The 25,182-nt window shown below is 39.3% G+C and overlaps 1 protein-coding gene across 2 annotated transcripts in view; it reads left to right on the forward strand.

Annotated features, from left to right (window-relative positions):
* The window catches only part of SMOC2 (SPARC related modular calcium binding 2), a 175,496-nt gene that overhangs the window by 88,044 nt on the left and 62,270 nt on the right, over positions 1–25,182 (forward strand). For both annotated transcript variants that reach the window (XM_073335247.1, XM_073335246.1), the window contains exons 5-7: positions 779–826; positions 5,871–5,921; positions 6,714–6,788. In XM_073335247.1, the coding sequence (XP_073191348.1) occupies positions 779–826; positions 5,871–5,921; positions 6,714–6,788 (174 nt within the window). The remainder of the gene's footprint in view (positions 1–778; positions 827–5,870; positions 5,922–6,713; positions 6,789–25,182) is intronic.

A 25,182-nucleotide genomic window follows, 5' to 3' on the forward strand; every position in this document is an offset into this window, starting at 1 on the left:
AAGCAGTGCTCTGTTATGCCCATTTCTCCATCAGCATAAAGTCCCGGGAGTGGGGGCTTACATCAGTGATATAAATTAAAGCTGTCTCCTGCTACTTTAACATATGACAGCACTGGATAAATGAGATCAGAGAGCCTTGATTGGCTCTTATCAGTCCCCCCTCTCTGCTGTGTCCAGGAAGATCTGAGAAACCATGGACAACAAATTATCTATATGAAGTATCAGAGGGGTAGCTGTGTTAGTCTAGATCTGTAAAAGTGGCAAAGAGTCCTGTGGCACCTTGTAGACTAACAGACGTACTGGAGCATAAGTTTTCTATAAGGTGCCACAGTACTTTTTGCTGCTTTTATCTATATGAAGGGTTTGATCTTGCAAATGGAGCCAGCGGGACTCCTATACCCAGGCAGAGCCCTATTGAAGTCAATGGAGTTTCATACAGGTGTAAAAGTCTGCAGCATGGATCTGATTGCAGGATATTGGCCTATGACTGTGACGTGCATGAGCATGTTTTCTTGCATGTGTATTCATCTACTGTGCCTGGGTTCTCTTTGACTTAGGTGCGGTGGTGACCAAAAACAAACACCTCACCCTAAGTTGATCATGAGCAAATGTCAGTACCGGGCCAAGCCAAAATCCATTGGCTTACAAAGGAAGAAGTGTCTGGTATTTATGGCTGACAGAAACAGAGGGGAATAATTTAGACTAATGTGTGTCACTACGAAGGTGAGTGGATAATGAAAATAATTTTTTTTTGGTTTACACTTTTTTCCACTTCCAGGGTCTGTAACTGAGAAGTTGCCACAACGAGAAGGTGCAGGAAATACAGGTAAATGTCTTAGAATGTTGTGAATTTTTTTTTAAACTATGGAAACTAGTAAACTTGCAGGATTTGAAACCTTGATCTTTCACAAGTTTGAAATGTCAGTGCATGTTTTTTTTGTGTTTTTGTTTTTTTTTAACTTGTCCAACCTCATTCCTAGAGATTTTGCTGCATTGGGCTAACTGGAAAATAAACTCCCTTCCCAGCCCATTGCTACCCTCCCGGTAAACAGCTGTTAAGTCTTTTATTGCCCCTAATATTCTCTAGCCCTGGGTGGCAGCCTGTACTGTCTGTCTGGTAAAGCCAGCACTGTCTAGCCCCAAGATCCAGGGAACTGGTACGATTACTTCATCTCCATTGCAACCTGGACTTGACTCCTCTGAGGCCTGGCACTTTGTTCTCTACAGTGATGAGTTCAACTGATGACTCACATTCATAGCCAAAGAGTTGCTGCTATTAAAGATACAACCTCATGTATGTATCCTATAATAATTCACGTTTCTGGGGCAAATTTTTATGTGATGTGACTCCACCAAGGTTGGAGGAGTTACACCAGGCATGAATTTGTGCCCTTGACTTTATTTAAGATAGGACCATGCTCAAATAAATTGGTTAGTCTCTAAGATGCCACAAGTACTCCTTTTCTTTTTGCGAACTAACTAACTAACACGGCTGTTACTCTAAAAGAAAAAAATAGTAATTCTAAAGGCAAATGAAAATATTTAACCAAATTATACTCTCTGTAATGCTGGTTTAAATGGGCTTTAAAGGAGTTACTCCAGATTTATGCCAGCATAAATAGAAAGACTATTTGGCCCCATGTAGTTATAGTTGACTTATGATTTTGCAGGAATTTTAGCAATTTTATATTGTACCCTGATTTTAGTTTGACCAGTGTAAGTGGTGCTATTATGTTGAGAAAATCAGTAGCTGTTCGAAAGTTAGTTATTAAAAGATATGTTAATGAGCAGGGGAAACCGTTCCTTCATGTGTTTACCAGATAGCCTCTGGGCTCCACTGACCTCCAGTTATCCTGCTACGGATCCTGCTAGGGAAGCTTGCTGTGGGTCATGAATTTTATTCTCAGCTGTGAACTACATTAACTGTACCATGTAAAAAACCTGTCTGGATCTTGGAAGCCTTTGTTTTTGTCTTTGAGCCTTTCTTCAGAGAGCTGAGCAGTGGTGAAGATTAAATAAATTAGCCTTCATGTCTACATTCAACTCTGCTTGATATATATGGGCTGAAACCAGGCATGAAGGGAAATGTTGTAGAACACTGAAGCATCCAGTTGTGTTCTTTGCTGTTGAGGCCAACCAGCTGCCAGTACTTATCTGGCTAAAGATGTCAGACTCTTTTTTAGTTTCCATGCCTTATTACAGACATACCTTGGGGTCCTATTTCTCAATCATGCCCAGAGTGTTCTTAATCAACATTTTCCATATTTTAAGATTTTGTATGAGTATCTTCATCTTATAGCCAACAAACCTTGCAAAGTCCTCTCAGCATGAGAGTGAAATTTCCCTTCAGAGATGAACTTATTCTCTTTCTGGCTCTGGTGGGAGGGGGGAGGAGAAAAGTGTGTCTTCATCTGAGATGGGTATTGATCTGCTGATACACCTTTGTTGTATATTATTTAATACTTTCCTCAAAACCCTAATGCACTCATGGGTATTATCATCACCTAGGAGATGTTCTGTTGTGAGGTGGCAGTCAGATTTTAAATTCCATAAAGCCAATGCCGTAGAATGCCAAAAGCCTAATGATTATTGATGAGGATGTATGTGAGAGCTGAGTTATTTGCAAAGCCCGAATGAACAGCATCTATATCACCAGGGGTCAGAGATAAACAGAGTGCATGTGTTATGTAGCCTTCTTCATCAAAAATGTTTGCTTTTGACATTACACAGTTACTGTTGACTTGTGCCTTGTTTTTATTCACCAGCACAACTGCAGCACAAAGTGTAGATGTCCTGTTTCCCAGGAGGTTCCTGATTCTTCCTTTTCAGTAGCTGAATCCTTCCTCCCCACCAACCCTTTCTTTCAAGCTTGCATTTTGCATTAACTAGCACTGTCAAAAACATCAGAACAGATCTTGGGAGCACTACATAACTGTACTACCAGATGAGTGACAGGAATTTCAGATCCATCTTTGGTTTTACAATTCATACAGTAGAAATATTTTATAGTTTAAGAATACAATAGGACTGGAGTCTCTGAGACACTCCCTTCCTCCAGGAATTCCTTGAAGAGTCAGAATCCACAGAATAGAATAGAATAGAATAGAATAGAATAGAATAGAATAGATAGCTGACAGGCCATACCTAGATGGCCAGCAAGATTCCTATGTTATTTCTAAGTCCCACACGAATGAAGCTTGTCTTCTGCTTTGGTTATTCCAAGAGTAAAGCACGGCGGGTGCAAACTTTCAGGCCTTTGAAAATTAGGGTCTCTACGGGACTGAAGCTGTGCTGCTGCAGTGCTCTTAAACTGTGGAGGGAAAAAAGGCTTCAGGGACATTTCCTAATCCACTTTCCTAGTGGCCCCACAATCCAGAAATTTAACCTCTTTCCCACTCAGGAGAAAAAAAAAAGCCTGTCTTAGCCACAAGTCCTCCTGTTCTTTTTGCGGATACAGACTAACATGGCTGCTACTCTGAAACCTATCTTGGCTGAAGAACACTGTTATCTGAATGACGGCCGTATCCCCATCCTCTGATTTTAGCCAGGGGCATGGCAATGTTTTGAATAAGTGAGATCTGAGTACCAGGGCTGTGTTTAAACATACACATTCAGTGTGATCTGCATGAAATATTGTGAATTTGGAAAACCAGTTCAATTAGAACTGCTCTGATTTTATATCTTGATGATGCCATATTGCTTCTTATTCTGAACAGTGAATTACTGTATATCTTCTTCCAAACACTAAATGTTTTTTCAGAAACAGGTGGATCTGAAAGAGCAAAAACAGGAAATTACTGATGCCCCAATGGGATTCTTCCCTTCAAGTTAGGTATGCCTCAGGTGTGCCTGTTGCCCTGACCCCACTTCTGTGGAGAGCTAATCTTTTTCAGATTATAGGGATATCCTCAAATCAAAGATCTGATTCATTAATCACCAGCAACAAGCTTCTCTCTCTTCCCAACCCTATGCCAATTTTTGGACAAGGCCTTTTTTGCACCTTAGCTCCTTTAAAAAATATTGTTATGGACTAATGTTAAATGCCACTTGAACAAAGATATTCATAAATGGAACAAGGCTGCCACTAGAATATTTTTCACTGGGCTGCTCGTCTGTAAGGTTTCCAGTAATATAGCTGAATTCAGACCATATCACTTCCAAGAACAAATGCCCTATCTAATGAAAGGGTATGGGGGAATACAATTAGAAAAGTATAATCAGATTGAATTTATTTGTATTATTTATTATTCACTCACCCCCCCCCCCCAAATCTGGAGATTTTTCTGAATCAGATAGTGGTAGACAATTTGATAGTAAGTCTTGAATTCATACATAATTACATGTGTTTGGTGTCCTCTCTGAAATGAGTTGGTGGCTTCAGTCCACTTTCCAGAGAATATTACAAAAAACACTGGTCAAACTGACAGTAATGTGCACTCTTGTCATCCATCTCAACATAGTGACCAAATATTAAATGGATATGGAGAATGAATGACTTGCTCATCTAAACAGGAAGTCCCCCACAAGTTTAGATTGAAGCATATTGGTTGGGAAGTTTCCACTGTTGCTGCTTTGCTTTACCTGTTCTGCAGAGAGAGGACTTTAGGATAGCATGACTACCCGTCTAGTATTTATCAGCAGTACTATGTTCCTGAGGAATAAATTGTGGTCTCGTATTGGGAAGACAGATTATTTCTCATTCCCTTGCATGATCTACATAAAGGCAACATAGTGGCAGCCCGTGTAGTGGGGACAAGGGAGCAGGCAGAGGCAGCTATTGAGTTGCAGTGGCAAGGAGGTGGATGGTATAGTCCATTTTCACTGTTGCCTGAAATCATCCTAGTAAAAATAGGTACATGAAAAAGCTATATTCTGTTATAGCTTCTATGCAAAATATTGGGTAAACAATCTGGAAACGAGATTGCGATCCAGAAGTGGTAACTTCAAGGAATTCTAGCCAAATCCTGCACAGAGGCTATTGTTTCTGGTGGGGCATCATAATGTTGCAGGCAGTTCTGTTTCACAAGAAATGCCAGCAACTGGCTGATATGGACAATTAAGTTATGTTGCATACTGTGGCTCATTCAGCGTATTAAAACATATAAACAGCCCACCCCTTTAAATAGCTAAAAAATGGTCTTTGGATTGAAAATATGTACTACTGTTTCCCAGAGATTGCTCATTTGAACAATTTTTTTATAGTGAGATTTTCTAGCTACATGTATTTCTTGCAATGCTTTTGAATAAGTTGAAGATTTATCCTTATCTTTACTGTATTCTTTCCGGTACATTTTACTCCCTCTTCTCTTGCAGTGGTGGTTGGTTGCAACGCATGGGGATGGCTGACTGAAGGATGATAGCAATGCAAATGATTATCTGGTTCTTTAAACTAAGGAACTTGTTTGTGAAAAGAGCTGGCGTATCAAATGAATTTTGCTGGGCCAAAAGAAACCCTGGTTTTGTTTTAGGCTGGAGAAGGACTACATCCACTCACTTGCCCAGATTGCTTTTGCTTTCACAGGGCTTACCTTTTCTATGTCTATATCAATTTATTCTTTTGAAAATATTTGTTTAATTAGTTATGTTCTATAGGAATCAATGCATAGTATTTTTTTTTAATCCCTGGCAGTGTATAACTCACTGACTGATGTCTCAAAAATCTTGCACTCAGGTCATTCATATATATAAACAGTAACCTTGAATGCTGTAGATTTATAAGCTGTAGTTTATGTGTGTGATATAATACTTATGGTGTTTGTTAACCGGCCGGGGCTATGTGCAAATCATTAGCATCAACCATGTATGTACACTTATTTAATTTACTCTCATAATTGTAGTCTCCTTGCAAATCTTTTCCATTCTGAATTCAGATGATGCCTCAGCTCCTGCGCTGGAGACTCAGCCTCAAGGTGATGAGGAAGGTAAGCATTTTTAGGAATGGTAACAGAGTAATGCCAAAATGACATATTATATACCATATACTGTAGCATAACTGTTACCTTAGAGAAAGGGCTCCCAAACGTTACAGGATTTAGCATGCTTTTGGTGATTTGCCAAGAGGCTGAAAGCTTCCATACCTGTTTCCAAGTGGGACAGCCAGAGTACAGCAATCTTACTTGTAAAAAGTGAGCAAATTTCATAGGGACCTCATGGAGACACAACTATGGAATCCCATAATGCCAAGTTCACAGTCATTTTTCAAGTGAAGATGCACTTCAGACTTGAGCTGTTAATTTTAAAGCGTAAAGGGCCAAATTAAAATGTTAAAGACCAAATTCTGCCCTCGTTATGCCCCATACATCCCCTCTGACAACAGGGTAAGGTCCTTATTCTGCCACACTTCCTCACATTAGGTGATAATCAGCCCTGTGCTGAAGGCCAATACAATGCCTACTTGCCACATCAGCCCTATTTTGCTGTATTGGGCCTACACTCAAAGTCAGTTATTACTCATTGTGCGTAAGGATGGCAGAATCTGGTGTGAAAATATTAAAACATAGGTGCCAGATTGTACCATATTTTTTCACTGCTGCTAAGTGCATGAATGTAGCTGTTCTAAAGTGCTGCAATGTGTCCTTTTCTTTGTTAGACACGTACCATAATATGCTGTCAGCCTTATCTTGTTCATTGACCACTTAATATTTGTTTGCTACAGATTGTTTTAGTTTTTAAGATTATAATAATGTAAATTTTGTCATGCTTGATTTTTCTAGATATAGCTTCTCGTTACCCTACATTATGGACTGAGCAAGTAAAGAGTAGGCAAAACAAAACCAATAAAAATTCAGGTAAGATTATTTGGTCTCCTTGCTTTGCAAAGTTGCTTGGAAGCGATTTATTAATTCATATTCAAATTGCAGTTGTGGAAGCGAAAGTTATTTTTATACACCAAAACTTATACTTCCATCTTCCCACCACAACAGTGGCTTAAAGATTTGTGATGAAATGTAGAGATTATGTAATATGATTATTATATTTTCCTTTTTTATATTTAAATGTTTTTGGCCAGCTCCTCAGCTGGTGGAAACCTTTGAAGTCACTGGAGGGAGCCATGACAATTTGAACAGCTGCAGATATGGCACATTTATTTTTCTCATCTACATGAATACTTTGGTTTTTTTGTTTGGAACATGTATTTTTAATTGATTTGGTACAATATAGTAAGTATGTACTTAGAAAAAGATGGTGTAGGGCATATGTGTGAGGGGAAATCTGGATGAGACAGATCTGAAAGGGAGAAAGAAATTGCTTGTCCGTTCAGAGAAAACTGGAAGGACAGATTTCTCAGTTTTTCTTTCTTGTTTTATAAATGTGCCCTCTGCCAAATTATGATAATTTGTGTGTTAATTGTCAAGGACTAATTTAAAATGGGTTTGATGACATGGATTTGTATTTTATTTTTAAAGTTTTGACCTTACTCTGTTTGTTAGTCTATCACAAGTGAGCTTTCAGAAGGGTGGAACTGGGCTTCTATGCAGATGTCTAAGACTCACAGTGAAATCTCTCAACTGCTGAGAAATCTGCTGCTTCGGAGAGCCATAAATCCTGCCCCCACGATAGGATGATCTGTAGAAAACTCTCCAAGTAGAACCTCACTGAGTTGCGTGGCCCTCATATGTTATTTTCCTACTTCAGCCATTAACTGAGCTCCTATGTCAGGTAATGTCCTATGCATGAATAAGAGATAATAGCAAGGGATATTCAGTTGGTACAAAGCATTTATACAAAACTGAGGTATTGTTAATAAAGCCCCTGATTCAGCAAAACACTTAAGCACATGTTTAAGTCCCAATGGAAATTAAGCATTTCCTTAAAATTAAGCAAGTTAAAGTGTTTTGCTGAATTGGGGCCAAAATGGATATAAGAAGATGAGCAGTGATCAAAACAAAGAAGGGTATATTATTGTAGGGCCCCACAAATCTCCACATGTTAACTCTATGGTTTATTCATAGCACCAAAACAATACTTTCCAATATTTCCCTTTTCCCTCCAAGAGAGTATCACAAAGACTTAGAAAGGAATAGGCCTAAAGAGAACCTTCAGGGGATGTTCTAAGCCAGTGGTGTATAAATTGGGCGGTCATGCCCCCTCAAGAGGGTGCAAGAGTTTCCCGTGGGGGGTGAAGAAACTTCAGCCTTTTGACCTTTTAAAAAACAAACATACAAATAGAAGTGCAGGCTGGGTTATTTTCAACAATTTGGTAAGTTTCATAACTACAGTAGGCCTATGATGCCTTTCAAATGAATTTTGATTCTCATTAATTTTAAAACTCATTTAATGATTAATAATTGACATTAAAAGACCTAAACCGGCAACATATATAATAATAGTTGAGAGCCCAGGACCCCTCAAGTGAGTCAGATGCTCTAACACTAAACCAAAGGAATGAATAGCCTCATCTCTGTTTCCCCTCCACCATCCAGTGCGACCTTCAAGTCTAGTGCGTGCACAATCTACTCAGCAATGCACAGATTATGATGCCATAAAAGGTGCCAAGCAAAGACTCTCGGACAGTCAGTATCAAGTGAACTGTTTATGTGTATGTTTGCACTTTGTAATACTTTGTGTTTACTACTTCCTAATAACTTTTACTAGTCTTATAAATTTAGTAATAAATATACATTTTTCATTCCTTCCACCAACTTGCAAAAAAACACAATTTTTTTTCCAGATTACATGTAATGGAGGGAGGGTGTGACAAATTTTGTGAATGGTATGGGGGAGGGGGAGCAACTGGAAAAGTTTTCACACCACTATTCTAAGCAAATGCTTTCCATGCTGGAGATTTATTTTGTTGTTTCTCTGTGTAACATCAGCCAGAAAGAGCAAAATTCTTCTGGAAGTGTAAAACAAACAAAAAAATCCAGTCTCTAGAAGTACTTCATTTTTAGGGGTATTTATTTCATTTTTATGATATTGGAGACCAGTTTGGGCCAAAGCAAAAGTGTTACTGAGTTTGGAACAAATAGGAGTGATTCAAGATTCAAACATGAAGAAGCATGGGAATTCACAAAAGAAAACACTGATGAATGTTACTGGCTGTTAATGAGTCCTTCATGAACAGTGAGATCCAATACATCAAAATTAGAAGGAAACACAGCTATCTCTGTTGTTGCTTCTATTACCTGTACAATATGATCGTACTGATGGGGAAGCTTCAAACTGTTTAAAATTAGCATACTTATTAGCTGTGTTAAGTATTGTCATTGTCCTAGCCTCCACCTATGCACAGCACAGCACAGCACAGCACAGGTATGGCTTCCCTGCAGCATTAGTCTGGGCTATAGATTGTGTGTTGCCCCTCCTCACAAAATATTCTCTAACCTGGGTTTGAGGGTACATTGTGCCCACGCCAGCAGACAAGGCTGTGGGTATAGGATGAGCACAGGTTTCACTTCAGCCTGGACTAGCAACCCACCTACTTGCAGTGCTGTTGGTCCTCCAGTCCTATCCCACAATTCCACCTGGGCTTTATTTCCTTGTCTTACTCCTCCCTTGTTTTGCATTGTGTTTGAGCCCCAAGTTTGGCTGCTCCATTTCTTCTGTACTTCCACAGCATATGAACAAATGTCCTCCAAGAAATCTCTTTCCTGCGCTGCCAGTTGGCCAGAAGCTGACACCAGCTGTCTGGTAAAGTTGTGGTGTACCCACAGGAGCATTTCCACACAGAAATCCTGCAAGGACAGACACATTCTCCCACAATACACAGCAAATGAATTCAGAAAGTGGCCCAGTTTAATGCATGACTAAGAATAATGAAATATCCTGCTAGAAAGTACCCACACTTTTGATGGGTTAAGGACTACAAATGAATACACTGTATTTATTGTACCTCACCCATAACGGGCTTGTAAAATATTTGCTGTTCTGTAAGTGACCTGTCACTTATAATTAGCCAATAAAACCTGTGTTGGCTTTTAGTAACTGCAAGACTGAAAATAATGGCTCAGGAAATTCCAGTTTATATTAGTTACCTAATAATTTGATTTTAAAAAGTCTAAATGAATTTAGCACAAATAACTGGAAGATTTACAGATGCAGAGCATGAAATTGCTGGATTACATTTCAGTATTATATAACAATTTCTGGTGCACCTTCAGTTTGTTGGTTTGGGGAAGTAGACCTTCGCTGGTTAAAAAAAGGTGTTTGAGAAGTAATGTTTAGTCTATTAACTTTTGTCGACAAAATGTTACTCCTAGCAGCAAACCATTACCATCAGGGCTTATGATGACTGCAATTAGAATGATTTCTGCTGTTAGAAACATCTGAATATTTCCATTTTAGTTGTGTTTTTATGTTGCAAATGATTTTCAAAAATGATTTTCTTCATAATTTTCCTGCCTGGTGGCATTTATCTAACTTTTAAAAAAGTTTGTATGTGCTGAGGTTGTATGTTTTTCAAATTTCCTTCTATGGCCTTATAAAAAGTCCAAGAAAAGGTCTTTTCATGTGTTTTTTCTGCATTTATTAAAATAATGTTTTTTTTCTATGTGAGATTGACCAAAATATTAAAGGTCAGATGTAAAGCTGGTGTAAACCAGGGCAGCTCCACTGAAGACAATTTACAATAGTTGGGAACCTGGCTGACAATATTTACTATAGCTATTCATATTCTATAATGTATAGCTGTCAAACAGCATATTCCAAGACATTTTGGTCAGATTCCCAATTGGTGTAAATCAGAGAAGCTCTATTGACTTTTTATGGAGCTATGCCAGTTTACATCAGTGGAGGATCACAACCTTATTGTAAATTAAACAAAAATCACACTCCTTGTGTGTGTGAAGTATGTAGTTTTGTATGTCAAAATACAGGAGAAGGAAGAGTGACTGAAAGCCTATGTGAGTAAATAAGTGAAGTTTAGCATACACCTGGTTAGATTCATGATTCTTGTTTAGATTTCTTTTAGTGGGGAAAGATTTTCCATAGTCTGTTTTGGGAACACTTCTCTGGGAAGGGGGATTTAACTGAGGATATATTACTAATGCTAGAAGAAAAACCCTCAAATTATTAAGTAATTCAGGTGCACTCTACCATATACATACAAAAGTAAAAATAAATGACCCCCAACTGCATGTAATTTCACAGGCCCCAATTCAGAGCCCCCCTCACCCTGAATAAAGAATGCACTTAAGCTCATGATTATGTTGTTTCCTGAATCCAGACCATCAAGAGCCATGTACTACAAATTGGAAGAGTCAGACCCAAATAATATGTCTCCAGAGTCCCTAGATACAAAACCACAGTCTTATAAACGTATAGGTTTAATTTTATGTATGTATTAATAGTAATAACTTTGTATTGGATTTCATTAAGAAATAAGTGATTTATTGTTAGCATAGGCATTTAGGTGTACCTTAGTCAATAGCATAATACAGAGTTTTTATAGAGTGATTTTAAATTATTTTTGTTCATAACTTAGTACTATCAACAAAAAAAGATGCCTGAAAGAAATTTTAACATTTCTTCACCCCTTAATGAACTTGATATTGATTTACATGCCTAACTTTAAGCACATGAGTAGTTTCATTGACGTAATGAGTGAAAATGTTGGCCGCATTTAAATCAGTGGCAAAACTCTAATGTAATTCATTGGAGCAAGGATTTCACCCAATTTGCTTAACTTGGGGGCATTATTAGTTTTACATATGCACAGGGAGGAAAAGACCATGTTTGACATTTGATTTCATTTTCTGAAATAATGTATTGGTATTTGATCAATACAGTTTAAGATTACATTGTCAATTTCAAAGCAATAGACATCTGATATTTATAAATGTATACCCCAAATTAAAAAACATAGTAAGAGAACCAAAAAATGCCACCGTGGCTAAAAAACAAAGTAAAAGAAGCAGTGAGAGACAAAAAGGCATCCTTTAAAAAATGGAAGTTAAATCCTAGTGAGGAAAATACAAAGGAGCATAAACTCTGGCAAATGAAGTGTAAAAATATCACTAGGAAGGCCAAAAAAGAATTTGAAGAACAGCTAGGCAAAGACTCAAAAAGTAATAGCACATTTTTTTTAAAGTACATCAGAAGCAGGAGGACTGCTAAACAACCAGTGGAGCCACTGGATGAGCAAGATGCTAAAGGAGCACCTAAGGACCATAAGAGAAACTAAATGAATTCTTTGCATTGGTCTTCACGGCTGAGGATGTGAGGGAGATTCCCAAACCTGAGCCATTCTTTTTAGGTGACACATCTGAGGAACTGTCCCACATTGAGGTGTCATTAGAGAAGGTTTTGGAACAAATTGATAAACTAGACAGTTATAAGTCACCAGGACCAGATGGTATTCATCCAAGAGTTCTGAAGGAACTCAAATGTTGAAATTGCAGGACTACTAACTGTAGTTTGTAGCCTATCATTTAAATCAGCTTCTGTACCAAATGACTGGAGGATAGCTAAGGTGACACCAATTTTTAAAAAGGCCTCCAGAGGTGATCCAGGCAATTACAGGCCAGTAAGCCTGACTTGTGTACTGGGCAAACTAGTTGAAATTATAGTAAAAAACAAAATAGTCAGACACATAGATGAACATAATTTGGGGAAAAGTCAACATGGTTTTTGTAAAGGGAAATCATACCTCACCAATCTACTATAATTATTTGAGGGGGTCAACAAGCATGTGGACAAGGAGGATCCAGTGGATATAGTGTACATAGATTTTCAGAAAGCCTTTTACAAGGTCCCTCACCAAAGGCTGTTAAGCAAGTAAGCTGTCACAGGATAAGAGGGAACATCGTCTCTTGGATTGGTAATTGGTTAAAAGATAGGAAACAAAGGGTAGGAATAAATGGTCAGTTTTCAGAACGGAGAGAGGTAAATAGTGGTGTCCGTCAGGGGTCTGTACTGGGAACTATTCAACATATTCATAAATGTTCTGGAAAAAGGGGTAAACAGTGAGGTGCAAAATTTGCAGATGATACAAAACTACTCAAGATAGTTAAGTCCCAAGCAGACTGCAAAGAGCTACAAAAGGATCTCACAAAACTGGGTGACTGGGTAACAAAATGGCAGATGAAATTCAGTGTTGATAAATGCAAAGTAATACATATTGGAAAACATAATCCCAACTATACGTATAAAATGATGGGGTCTAAATTAGCTGTTACCACTCAAGAAAGAGATCTTGGAGTCATTGTGGATAGTTCTCTGAAAACATCCACTCAATGTGCAGCGGCAGTCAAAAAAGCTAACAGAATGTTGGGCATCATTAAGAAAAGGATAGATAATAAGACAGAAAGTATCATATTGTTTCTATATAAATCCATGGTACAGCCACATCTTGAATACTGAATGCAGATATGGTTGACCCATCTCAAAAAAGATATATTGGAATTGGAAAAGATTCAGAAAAGGGCAACAAAAATTATTAGTGGTATGGAACAGCTTCCATGTGAGGCGAGATTAAGACTGGGACTTTCCTGCTTGGAAAAGAAATGACTAAGGGGGGAATATGATAGAGTCTATACAATCTTGACTGGTGTGGAGAAAGTAAATAAGGAAGTGTTATTTACTCCTTCTCATAACATACAAACTAGGGGTTACCAAATTAAATTAATATGCAGCAGGTTTAAAATAAACAAAAGGAGGTATTTTTTCACACAACGCACAGTCAACTTGTGGAACTCATTGCCAGAGGATGGTGTGAAGGCCAAGAATATAACAGGGTTCAAAAAGGAACTAGATAAGTTCATGGAGCATAGGTTCATCATTGGCTATTAGCCAGGATGGGCACTGATGGTGTCCCTAGCCTCTGTTTGTCTGAAACTGGGAATGGGCTACAGGGGATGGATCACTTGATTATTACCTGTTCTGTTCATTCCTTCTGGGTCACCTGGCATTGGCCACTGTCGGAAGAGAGGATACTGGGCTAGATGGACCTTTGGTCTGACCCAGTATGGCCATTCTTATGTTCTAAGGCAATATCAATCTTCTATTGAGGGCTCAATCCTACAGCAGCTTCATTCACAAAACTCTATCACATAGTACAGCTACAATATATGGTACATAAAAGATGTGGTACCATTTCTATTGTAAATGAAGGTTTTACATGTAGAAAAATAACAAAGTGTTTTTAACATAAGTTGATGCAATTAAATATATATAATATTTAATTGGACAGGCAGGTAAGACAAGCAATTCTCTTACTCAGTGTATATGTATATATAGAGTAAGATAATTATCTTAAATTGGACAGGCAGGTAAGACAAGTAATTATCTTATCTATCTATCTATCTATGCCAGTTCTCTTATATTTCATTCAACCTATATATATATATATACACACACACACACAGGGTAAGATAATTGCTTGTCTTAGACTCAAACTGGACAGGCAGGTAAGACAAGCAATTATCTTACCCTATACAGTATATGTGGGTTGAGTGAAATATAAGCGAACTGGCTAATGTGCACACATACTTTTGGCACTTGTTTTTCTTTCTTACAAAATGTTCATGACATGTTCTGCTTTAACAGCACAACTGTGATCAAGACTGAAATTATTTTAAATATATATAGGGTAAGATAATTGCTTGTCTTACCTGCCTGTCCAGTTTGAGGCTATCAGCAGAGGCTGTCAGTGAGTGTGATTAATGTGACAGATGGGTATTACAGTGTTTGTACAAAGTTTTCCTTAACTGGTAATTTCTCCAGGGTTAAGTAACACTTATGCAACTGGTTGCCACTGAATTTTTTGGTGGTGATATTATTACAGAAAAGCCCAAAGGCCCTGATTCCACAGGTAAAATTCACTCCGGTACAGATGGCCCCACAAAACGTATGCTACATTTATGTTCTTATACTTGCCCCTTCTGTATGAGGCTAAAACTTTCAAAAGGAGTTTTGCAGGTTTGAGGGCCCAAACTAACATTTTCTTTCCTTTGAAATTAAGAACTTGTTTCTCTACCCCATCTAATCATTTCCACTGGCCACTCCTCTAGAAACATCAGGAAAATAAATAACTAGTAGACGGGAAAATGAAAAAGAGTTCTGTGCCTTTTTACTCCTTCTCACATATTGTTGCATTTTCCAGATGTGGCTCTTAATATTAATTCAAGAGTAGTTTTGTGCAGCTAATGATGTGAGACTTAGCAAAAGAAAACTAAGACCCAGACAGCTGAGTACTTCCAGTTACAGGTGTCTTAAGAATTCATTATGAGTGTTCTTAAATATTTAGAATCTAATATATTCAGACTCACTTTGTACTGTGGAGAATTTAGGTGTGTAACTCTTGTTCATGTTAGCACATATTAGATATGCACATCCTAGTGAACTGATATTAGAACACAGAAAGGACAGGCGAAATGGAATGTTTTCAAATCAATAGATTACTTTAAACATTTTTTTTTGAGTTTCCAGACAGTTACCTTACTATAGAAGTGGAACCCAGCTGCAGAGTTTGGATCCAGATTCTACCTTCCCTCAAATGTGCTTGTATTCATTGTGGTGGTTCTAGTTTAGTTGACGTCTACCAGAATACACATATGACAGGTTTCAGAGTAGCAGCCGTGTTAGTCTGTATTCGCAAAAAGAACAGGAGGACTTGTGGCACCTTAGAGACTAACCAATTTATTTGAGCATGAGCTTTCGTGAGCTACAGCTCACTTTGAAAGTAGCTCACGAAAGCTCATGCTCAAATAAATTGGTTAGTCTCTAAGGTGCCACAAGTCCTCCTTTTCTTTTTGCAAATACACATCTAGACTTAAAGGGCTAGATTCACCAGTATACTGGGGAAGCTTAGTGCAGATCCACTGAGACAAAGCAGCCATAAATCTAGTTTAAAAGACCAGAGTTAAAGGGATTCGCATAGCTGCTTTACACCACTGGAGCAGTGCAAAACAGTCAGAGTTGTCCTGGTGAATCTGGCCAATTAGTTGCAAAGGAATGTATTTTGAATGTAAAATCAATTGGGTTTTTTCTTCTTTGCCAATGCTTGGATTTAGGACCTTGGTTTTTTGTGTTTCCTTGCGTCAGCTGAAGACATCACTGACATCCGAAGCAGGGAGTTGCATTCCCTATGCTGCAGTATAAGTTAGTGATGCCATCAACTGTAGCAGGAGAAACTTAGAACCTTGAGGGCCTGAATGCAGGTCTTGGCAGGTAAGTAGAAGAAGGAGGTACTTATTTTAAACAATTTCCTCTTAAAACATATTTATTTGTCATTTTTAGCCCGCAGATGTATCCCATTAGTGGGATCTCAGTCTATTAGAGATGAACCTGAGCCTAAACCTAAACCCAGAATCCAAACAGTGCCAAACTTGGGAAAAGTTCAGATCCAGAAACACATCTGAACTCTGAAGCTTGGGCTGATCTCTAATTTAAACCACACACACACAAAGCATTTCTATTTTCTACATGACATGCCAGAAATAAAAACGTTTTGTGACTGCCACAAACCTGGCTTTAGTGACTGGTGAAACTCATGGCTATTATAAGACCATGGATTCATGGAATACATTGCTTGGGCAGCCGCCAGTGGGTGGAAGAGGGAGTGATTTTGAGGGGATCTGTGGAGGAGGAGAAGTTGAGATGATGGTGGACTGGGGGCTTCCAAGAACAACTGCACTGGAGCCTCTCCAAATTCCTTATGCTGGCCCTGACCTGTAACTTACAGCACAGTTACCTGTATTTAACTGATCTACTTGGAGTATATTATAATTTATGACTTTTATTTTTTGTAAAGTCAGCATTGTTAAGAAACTGTGGTGGCATGTAGGAGCCACCCTCATATCTTATTATACCTCAGACCTTATTATATATTTTTACGGTGAGTTATTTTGAAATTCTGGGGATTTTTTTTAGCCTTCAGTCAGGAATCAAAAGGGTTTCAGAATCAAAAAGTCCAATTCCAAGGTATGTCCTGCCAGCTGAAAGGCAAGCTGTTTGCTAATGGTTTGGGAATGGGTCAGCAGAAACTTCTGACCTAATATGCCATTAAGGCAAGGCAGTAAATTGGTCACCATGGGTTCTTAATGGTACACCATTATCCCAGTTGCCACTGGCAATTTTTAATGCAGCCCTAGCTTTCATTTTGTTATTACAGAAATAGGACATAACGTTCTCCAGCTTCCTGATCAGTGAAGACAACTACTCTTTGTCCTTTTTTCTGTTTGTTTTTTTTAAAGTCCTAAATTGGTAAAGTAAAATCAGTGTTTTCTTTCTTCTCTCTCAGCCTCTTCCAAGAAGATAAACCTTTCCAGACCTCCCCAGAGAGCTTGTATATTATGACACATTCTTAAATTACAGTCTGCTGGATTATACCCATTACAGTATTACCCTATCTTTAATAATCCTTCTTTTACAAGCATTTTCATTTATCTTCATTTTAATTTTACATATTAGCTAAAAACACGTATAAGCCCGAAGTTCTGGCATCTCCAACTTCTTCCTCCCACCATGGAGAAAGATCCTCCCATCCTAAACTATTAAAAAGAAGAGTTCTGTTTTATATCCAGTTGATATCCTTTATGTTCAGGATGTTCCACAGTTTTATTGGACCCCCACAGTGAAAAAAAAAGTCTGCTTTATGCAAGGTTGATAATTTCTGTTTTACTGCAAATGTTAAAGTTTGGTGCCAAAAGATACTAATCTTCACTGAACTATTTTTAATTATGTCATATTGCTTTCTGCAGCAACTAATGACAAAACAGCCATGTCTTCGTTCTTTCATTTTCAGATGCACGTCCGTTCCACCCCCACCCCGGCCCTGCACAGCTAACCAGACATCAGACGGAATAATCATAAAAGCCTTGTTAGGCAACATAAATCCAACCTGCATGTCAGTCTAGCTGTTTATGTTTTAATAGAGAGATAGAAAAGGCATGTGTTAATGCAGAGATACGTATTTATTCATGGACTATATTGTATCCAACCCTGGCTCTGCTAAAGATTTGCTGTGTGTTCTTGGGCAAAAGACGTAGGCCAAAATTTTCAAACTCTTTGAAACAGCACTATGTTAAAGTGCTTCTAGTGAACACCAGCAGGGTCTATACTGACCAATTAGTGTGCAACACATTAGTGAGCTTTAGGAATCACACCTCTGTAGTGTGCATTGCTGTAGTGTGTAGACAAGCCCTGAAACTGTATCTAGATCTTCAGCTGGAAGGTGCTAGATACGTGCTAAGTATCATTATATTATTAGTGGCCTTCTTTCTCCTCCACTGAACCCACTCCATCTCCCTCTTTTCCTTACAACTGTGTTCCACGTAAATGCTAGACGCTGCATTGCCCCTGTAGTCTACAATGCCTGAAAATAATATTAGCTGCCATTTCCAGGTTGCACTAGATTTTTGTTACTAGAGAAAAAGCAGAGACTGAAGAGTAAAGCTAGTGGTTTTCATTAAGCTGTTTCTGGTATCTGTTTTAGTTTAGAAAGGGAAATCCAAATTTCTACATTCAATGACAAATAAAGTCATGTTTAAAAAAGAATAAGAATGTGAATTAAAATTCTGGTCTTAAATTCTGCAGTACAAAACATAAAAAGGAAGAGAGAGAGGGAGGACAAAAACTAATATCTAGAGTTGGCCAGAATTCCCCTCCCCCCCGACTTTTTGGCAAAAAAATTAAAATACATTTTCAGCTGAAAATCTACATTTTTTTAGCCTGAAACCTGTCAAAATGATGCCTTATGGGAGCTGTGGTTTGGAAGTCTCCTGCCTGCATTCTCCTCTATGGGCTGGACTATTTAGTTGGACTACATCTACCATGATGCATTACAGTTTACAGCTATAAAACAAAAACTTCTTGATATGTTTGATATATGTATTAAACTTGTCAACAAAACTGAACTCCAATATTGGAGTTCAGTTTTGTTGACAAAGTCAATTGTTTTCATAGAAAGCAGACACTTTTAATGAAAAATATTTAGTTGAAAACCCAATTTTTCCATTAAAAACAGTTTTGACAAAAAAATTAAACGAGCCTTATTAATATCATTAACAATTTCTGTGGTGTTTAGGAGAGATTATCAACCCAAATAGTGAAATTTCTTTGTTTTGTGTGGGTTCCAGTGAGAACTTAATGGTTAATGTTATTTAAAGTCTAGGGTAATTTTTCACTTCCATTGCTTTTTATTAAAAACTTCCTTCTTGGGGTCTGAAGAGAGGCTAAAATGTAGCCTAAGGTGGATTGAAATGAAAATACAAGCCCACAAATCTATACGATCTTAAACCATTAACAGAACACATTTGGAAACGGCGCCATAGTATGATATTTTATTTGAAAAGAAAGCCAAAAGGTTTTATTTATCTGCTAATGCAGTTCTTGCATGTTTTGGAAGAACTGATGGTGTCACACAAGCAACTCAAGCAGCACCAAGAGCTGCTTTCTTTACCCTGCATCCAGTGTTTGTAACATTTACCAATTCTTTCATAAGAGAAGTAGGCCCTGAACCGAGGTTGCTTTGTGACATTCCACTGTGGCAGCCATAAAGGCAACATGTGGGGATCCTCCAGTGCTGCAGAACTGATACTGTGGCTCCTACAGGATTCTCATTCCATGTGGTTGGCACAGTGGGCATTCCTGTGACCCAGTGATCTCTGGCAGCCGTAACTGCCCCCCTCAGATCCTTGCCGGCGAGCAAAATTTAGAAGTTATGCTGAGCGACTGGACCGGTGTATGACCAGTCCGGGATCAAGAGAGTGTCCAGGTGAATTAAAGCCTATTCTGAGGTGCACTTAGCACTTCTCAGCCACAGCCAAGGACCTGAGCCAGCAAAACTGGAACTTCAGTCCTGGCAGGAATGTACAGGAGAAAATTATTTGGGACCCAGTCCTGCAGGCCTTACTCAGAGCCTAATCCTGAGACGTGCTGAGTGTCTGCAACTCCCACTGGAGTTAAAGGCTAGGTTCAGCTCTTAGGCCTGGGATAGAGCTATGGGCAGTGAGTAGCTGTGCTGGAACAAGAAGAGCTCTGCTGGGGGGTTGTGTCTCAAAGAGGTGTCCGTACTTCCCTGCTGCTTCCTTTGTCTCTGGACAACTAAGGCTGTGTCTACACTGCGCACCTTTCAGTGGCTCAGCTGGGCCTCTGCAGCCATGCTGCTGTAAGGTGCGCAGTGTAGCTACTCTTTATCGCTGGGCGAGAGCTCTCCTGCTGACAAAATAAAACCACCCCCAACGAGGGGTGGTAGCTGTGTCAGCGGGAGAGTGTATCCCACCAACAAAGCGCTGTTCACACCGGTCCTTTTCATTGGTAAAACTTTTGTTAGTCAGGCGTGTGGTTTTTTCACACCCCTCACTGAAAAAAGTGTTACTGATGAAAGTACAGTGTAGACATAGCCTAAGTTACTTCACCCCATTTCATAGGCTGACCAGGTGTCCCGTTTTTAAAGGGACAGTCCCGTTTTTTGGGACTTTTTCTTATATGGGCGCTTCTTACCCCCCACCCACTGTGCCGTTTTTTCACAGTTGCTATCTGGTCACCCTACCATTTCAGGATGCAGCTTACTGCCCCTAGATTCCTGGCCAGCTACTCCAGCTAGTGAGGGGGTTTGGCTGTGGAGCCAGTGTGACTCCCAATCTGCACTCCAGGCTGCCACTTCCCCTCCTACTTGTTCACAAGGGATGGTACTGGGCATATAACTTCTGATCTCACTTCCCCCAAACTGGAGCCACTATCTAGGTAGCAATTACGAACAAGGGGGAGCCTTACTCCCCACTTCTTGTGTGGATGCCATAGAAAAAGAGAAGAGCAGAAGATGTCAATATGAATATCAGTTGTTTGAAGAGTTTCTTCTTCCCTATCACTGAAGCATCAGAATGATGGAACACGGCCCTTTAAAATAATCACACATCCCATAGTTTATGCTCTTAAAGTAAACAGTTTAATGTAATAATAGAAAATGACTATTAGAGGGGACTGTTTAGTTTCAATGGGCTAGATTCTCTTCTCAGTAATACCAGGGTAAATCAGGAGTAACTCCATGGAAGGCAGCAAATTTATTCCACTGTAAAACTCATGACATGGGAAGAGAATCAGGCCCAAAGCTTTTGTAATTTCTGTTTGCTTTTCCTTTGAATAAAGGTATTCAAAATATTAGGTATTATAATATTCAACCCACTCCGAGTATTACTTGGTGCTACCAAAATGCATATTGAGTAACCTGGTTAATTTGCAGCCTGAGAATGTTTGTTGCCCAAGTACATTTAATAACATTTTGAAGATGTTTATGAACCTGCAGATTCCTTGAGCTGCAAGTTTTGCATTATTAGGAGCAATTAAGAAGCATTCAACATCAATGCTTCAGGTAAAAAAAATAAGAAATTGGTGGAACATCACCACTGTTAGGAAGACAAGAGCAGACCTGTGAGAAATAAAAAATGTATGCTTCTTAATGATTTTTCCCTTTGTCCCTCAAACATAGTCAACCCAGTTTCCCTAACTCAAGCATCTAATATGTGATATATTACTCTTCTGGATCAGCAATGGTGCATATCCATAGCCCAGTCCTGCACCCACTGCATAGACTCAATTCCTTTTGACTTTAGTAGGAGTAGTGCCTACGCTCAGGTCTGGTCTACACTAGATGGGCGGGGGGGATCGATCTAAGATACGCAACTTAGCGGTCTAGACTGGACACGATAAATCGACCCGTGCTGGATCAATCACTGCCTGCTCAGGTACGTCTACATTCCCCGCTGGATTGACGGGCAGCAATCGATCCCGCGGGGGTTGATTTATCACATCTAGTCTAGACATGGTAAATCGACCGCCGAGCACTCTCCCGTCGACTCCGGTACTCCATCAGGGCAAGAGGCGCTGGCAGAGTCGACGGGAGTGTCAGCAGTCGACTCACCACAGTGAAGACACCACAGTGAGTAGATCTAAGTACGTCACCTTTAGCTACATTATTCATGTAGCTGAAGTTGCATATCTTAGATCGATCCCCCCCACTCTAGTGTAGACCAGACCTAGTTTGACCTTTAGCTTGTGTTGCCAACAGAAAGAGAGAATAAAGCCTGATAGTTTTCTCTTTATTGCCTTCCTGAACAACTTTATCCTCTGAGGTGTAATAATGTGGAAATACATTTTAAATATGCTTGGATCCTTTTGCCCCACCTCTGTGATGTTATTTTTTTCAATTTTTCCACATGTAACATTTTTTCGGTGCTGATGGTTCTTGCTCTACAGCTGTCAGTGTGAGTAGAACTAGTTGAAAATGTTTTGATGTAATTTTTTTCTGTCAAAAATTGCTGGGTTTGTGGGAGTGTTTTTCAGAAATGGATCAGTTTAAACAAAAGTATCTCTCAGGCCCATGATTTTTTTTGCGGGGGGGAGGGCAGGGACAGGGTAGGTGGAAGGGAACAGGGTACAGTGTGAGAGAGGGCAGACCACCTCCTCCCCAGTTCCAGTTTTGGAACTGCCCAATCTTCTAATAGTGTAATGTGCTTTGTGTCCTGAATTTTCTCTTATTTTTAAACAATCAAGCACTCTTTAATCTCCCCAACTAGCAAAGTGGTTAGGGTTCTCACTTGGAAAAGGAGAGACCCCAGTCCAAGTTTCTACTCCATTTGAATCAGTACCTTCAAATTGTAATTTTTTCGGGACAATGACTGTCTCTATTTATACCTGTAAAGTGCTTTGCAAACTTTTATGATGTCATATAAATATGAAATAATAATAAAATTAGTAGAAATGCCCATCACTATCACATCTTTAACATATATCCTGTGCCAGTTTTTCTTCTTCAGGAACTCATTGATGAGAAAGTTTAAGCAGCTTACAAAGCATGGTATGTGAAAGCATCTGACATTAACTACTGCAGAGAAGCAGTGTGGTCTAATGGCTTAAGTTGATGGCGTGTAGCCAGCCACTCCTGAGAGCTAATCCTGGCTCTACTTCTGGGAGCGCAGCTGGAGTTTGGACAGATTGATAAAGGCATGAGTAAAAGTTTCAGCAGAGGAGTGGTTGAGATAATATCTGGTACAGGAGATGTATCAAATATAACAGTAAGCAGATTTACAAACCTGGATGATATTGGAAGAACAAGAGAGTTTGAAACTGAGTGAAATGTCTAGGTTCCGAGCAGTAGAGAAGACTGTGAGATCTGATCTGAAGGAAGTAATTGTGTTTTGGTTGTGGATGCTCTTGGACTTTCTAATTAACATGGGGGGGGGGAAGAGAGGAGAATATACCTGTTTCTCCCTCTTTGTGTCTCAGTTTCAACTTCTCTCATCTGCTGTTTCTCCTTTTCGTCTTGCTTCTTTTGTTATATTCAGATAAATTATGACACCGTGTTCACCCTTTTTCTTTGCAATTGACTGAGTGCTTCAAAGAGCCCACCTCCAGAAAACTGCATTTAATGTAGTGTAAAGAGAGGTAATAGATACATAAGGCCAGAGACAAATCAGAGGATTGGCTGTCATGTGAAAGAGAGCCTTTACAAAGGCTCTCTTCTGTGCTGTCCCCTTCTGGGTAAAGTCAGATGAGTATGACACACTCCCAGATAACCCATGACACTGGCTGCAGGTAGAACTGTTCTGTAGTTACCCGCAACTGGGACCAAAGGCAAGCAGGTCTGCAAATACACAGGTTTTTCTATCCCACTTTGGGCTGATGGAAATAGTCCCACTGCTAAAGGCTTTTGCAAGTTTAATTAATTCTGTCACTGGCTGATCAGTCTGGCACACACGCCTTTAGAACAATATGCAGGTTTAATCTGCAACGGGCTCTGGCTTCAGAACTGCCCAACCTCCTTGGAGCCTCATGTGCAGCGTATGCTTTGTTTTTTGCCTCTTATTTTCAAACTATCAAACAACCTTTAATCTTCCCAAATGAAACAGAAAACAGCACACAGAAAGTAATTGATAGAAAGAACCACAGAGCTGCCTTCACATAAACTGTAATAGAAACGTTACCTTATTAGGGGACTGGAGGCCAGCATCACTGCTTCCTGTGATGCTGGTTATCTGGCAAAGTTAAATATTTAGAAGCTGTTTTATTTGAAGAGTTCTGCCAAAACCATCCCTTTGGATTTTCTCTCCATGTCACAAAGGGCTTCAAACTAAACACATGACTCTGAGTTCTGGGGTAGGTGGCAGTGGGGAGGAGGGACGGGGAGAGATGAAAACATTTTTGGGAAATGTGCTCAGCAAACACGTATAGAAACATAGCACTTTCTGAAATATGCTCCCTACCCTCATATGCCATGGATTATTAAGAAGGATTTATTTATGTAGGGTTTTTTCCATTGATATAAGTTATTTCCGTGGCTGGTTAAACACTTAAAAGTAATTATCCTCTGAGCGGTTAGTGTAATCATATGAAACACTGAGCTGTAAAGGATTAAGCATAGTGGTTATACATCCTTGAAAACTATGATTTAACTGATTCAAGAAGCCTTTAACCCGGCTACCATGTCTGATCTCAGACTCCTTTGAGAACTCGTTCAGTGCATGCCAGGGGCCAAATTTTCTGCTGGTGCAAGTTGGCACAGCTCTATTGTAGTCAATAGAGTTTCAACAATTTGCATCACCAAATGTGGCCTAAGATCTTCAATAGCTTAGTGACCTGACATCCTTCAAAAGGATGTGGGGGTTTTACTGATGCACCAAGTTTGCTGGTCAATACTGACATGTACCATACTTGTGCATTTGTGAAACTGCATGGACTACAATGGAATGTTCCTTCTTTTCATCAGTTAAAGATGAAGGTGTGGTGGGTTTTTTTTAATTTGCATTTCCCTTGTTTTACTCACAAAGTTTTAAGATAGAGCCAAGCCAAAGGTCTGGCTTTGTTCAAGAAACCAAAACACAAGACGAGCCATTTGAGCTGACTGTAAACATATGAAAAATAGACTGCGTAAAACTATATAAAACCTTGCTGGAGCTGAAAAGAAGTGATTTTAGAATATTCTTACTGACTTTGCTCTTCTGTGGCTCATCCCTGTTCCTGGATACAGAACTCTGCCAAAATCAGTCGCCCATCCTAACCTGGTTCCAGCTTGTGTTGGTTTTCCTACCTCTACAGTTAAGATTACTAACTTCCTATGGTCTAGACAGTGCACTGTGGGTGAAATTCATCCCTGTGCAGAGGGCCAGCACAAGACCTCTGCAGGACTTAATTTCACATAAACCTTCACAGTAGGATTTAAATGATGCATCAGACTTGTGCTGGCCCTCTGCACAGAGACAAAATTTACCCTATATACAGAATCCCACATTGTGATAGTGCAGTGCT

The sequence above is a fragment of the Lepidochelys kempii genome, chromosome 3 (assembly GCF_965140265.1).
Source record: "Lepidochelys kempii isolate rLepKem1 chromosome 3, rLepKem1.hap2, whole genome shotgun sequence".
Lineage (NCBI taxonomy): Eukaryota > Metazoa > Chordata > Testudines > Cheloniidae > Lepidochelys > Lepidochelys kempii.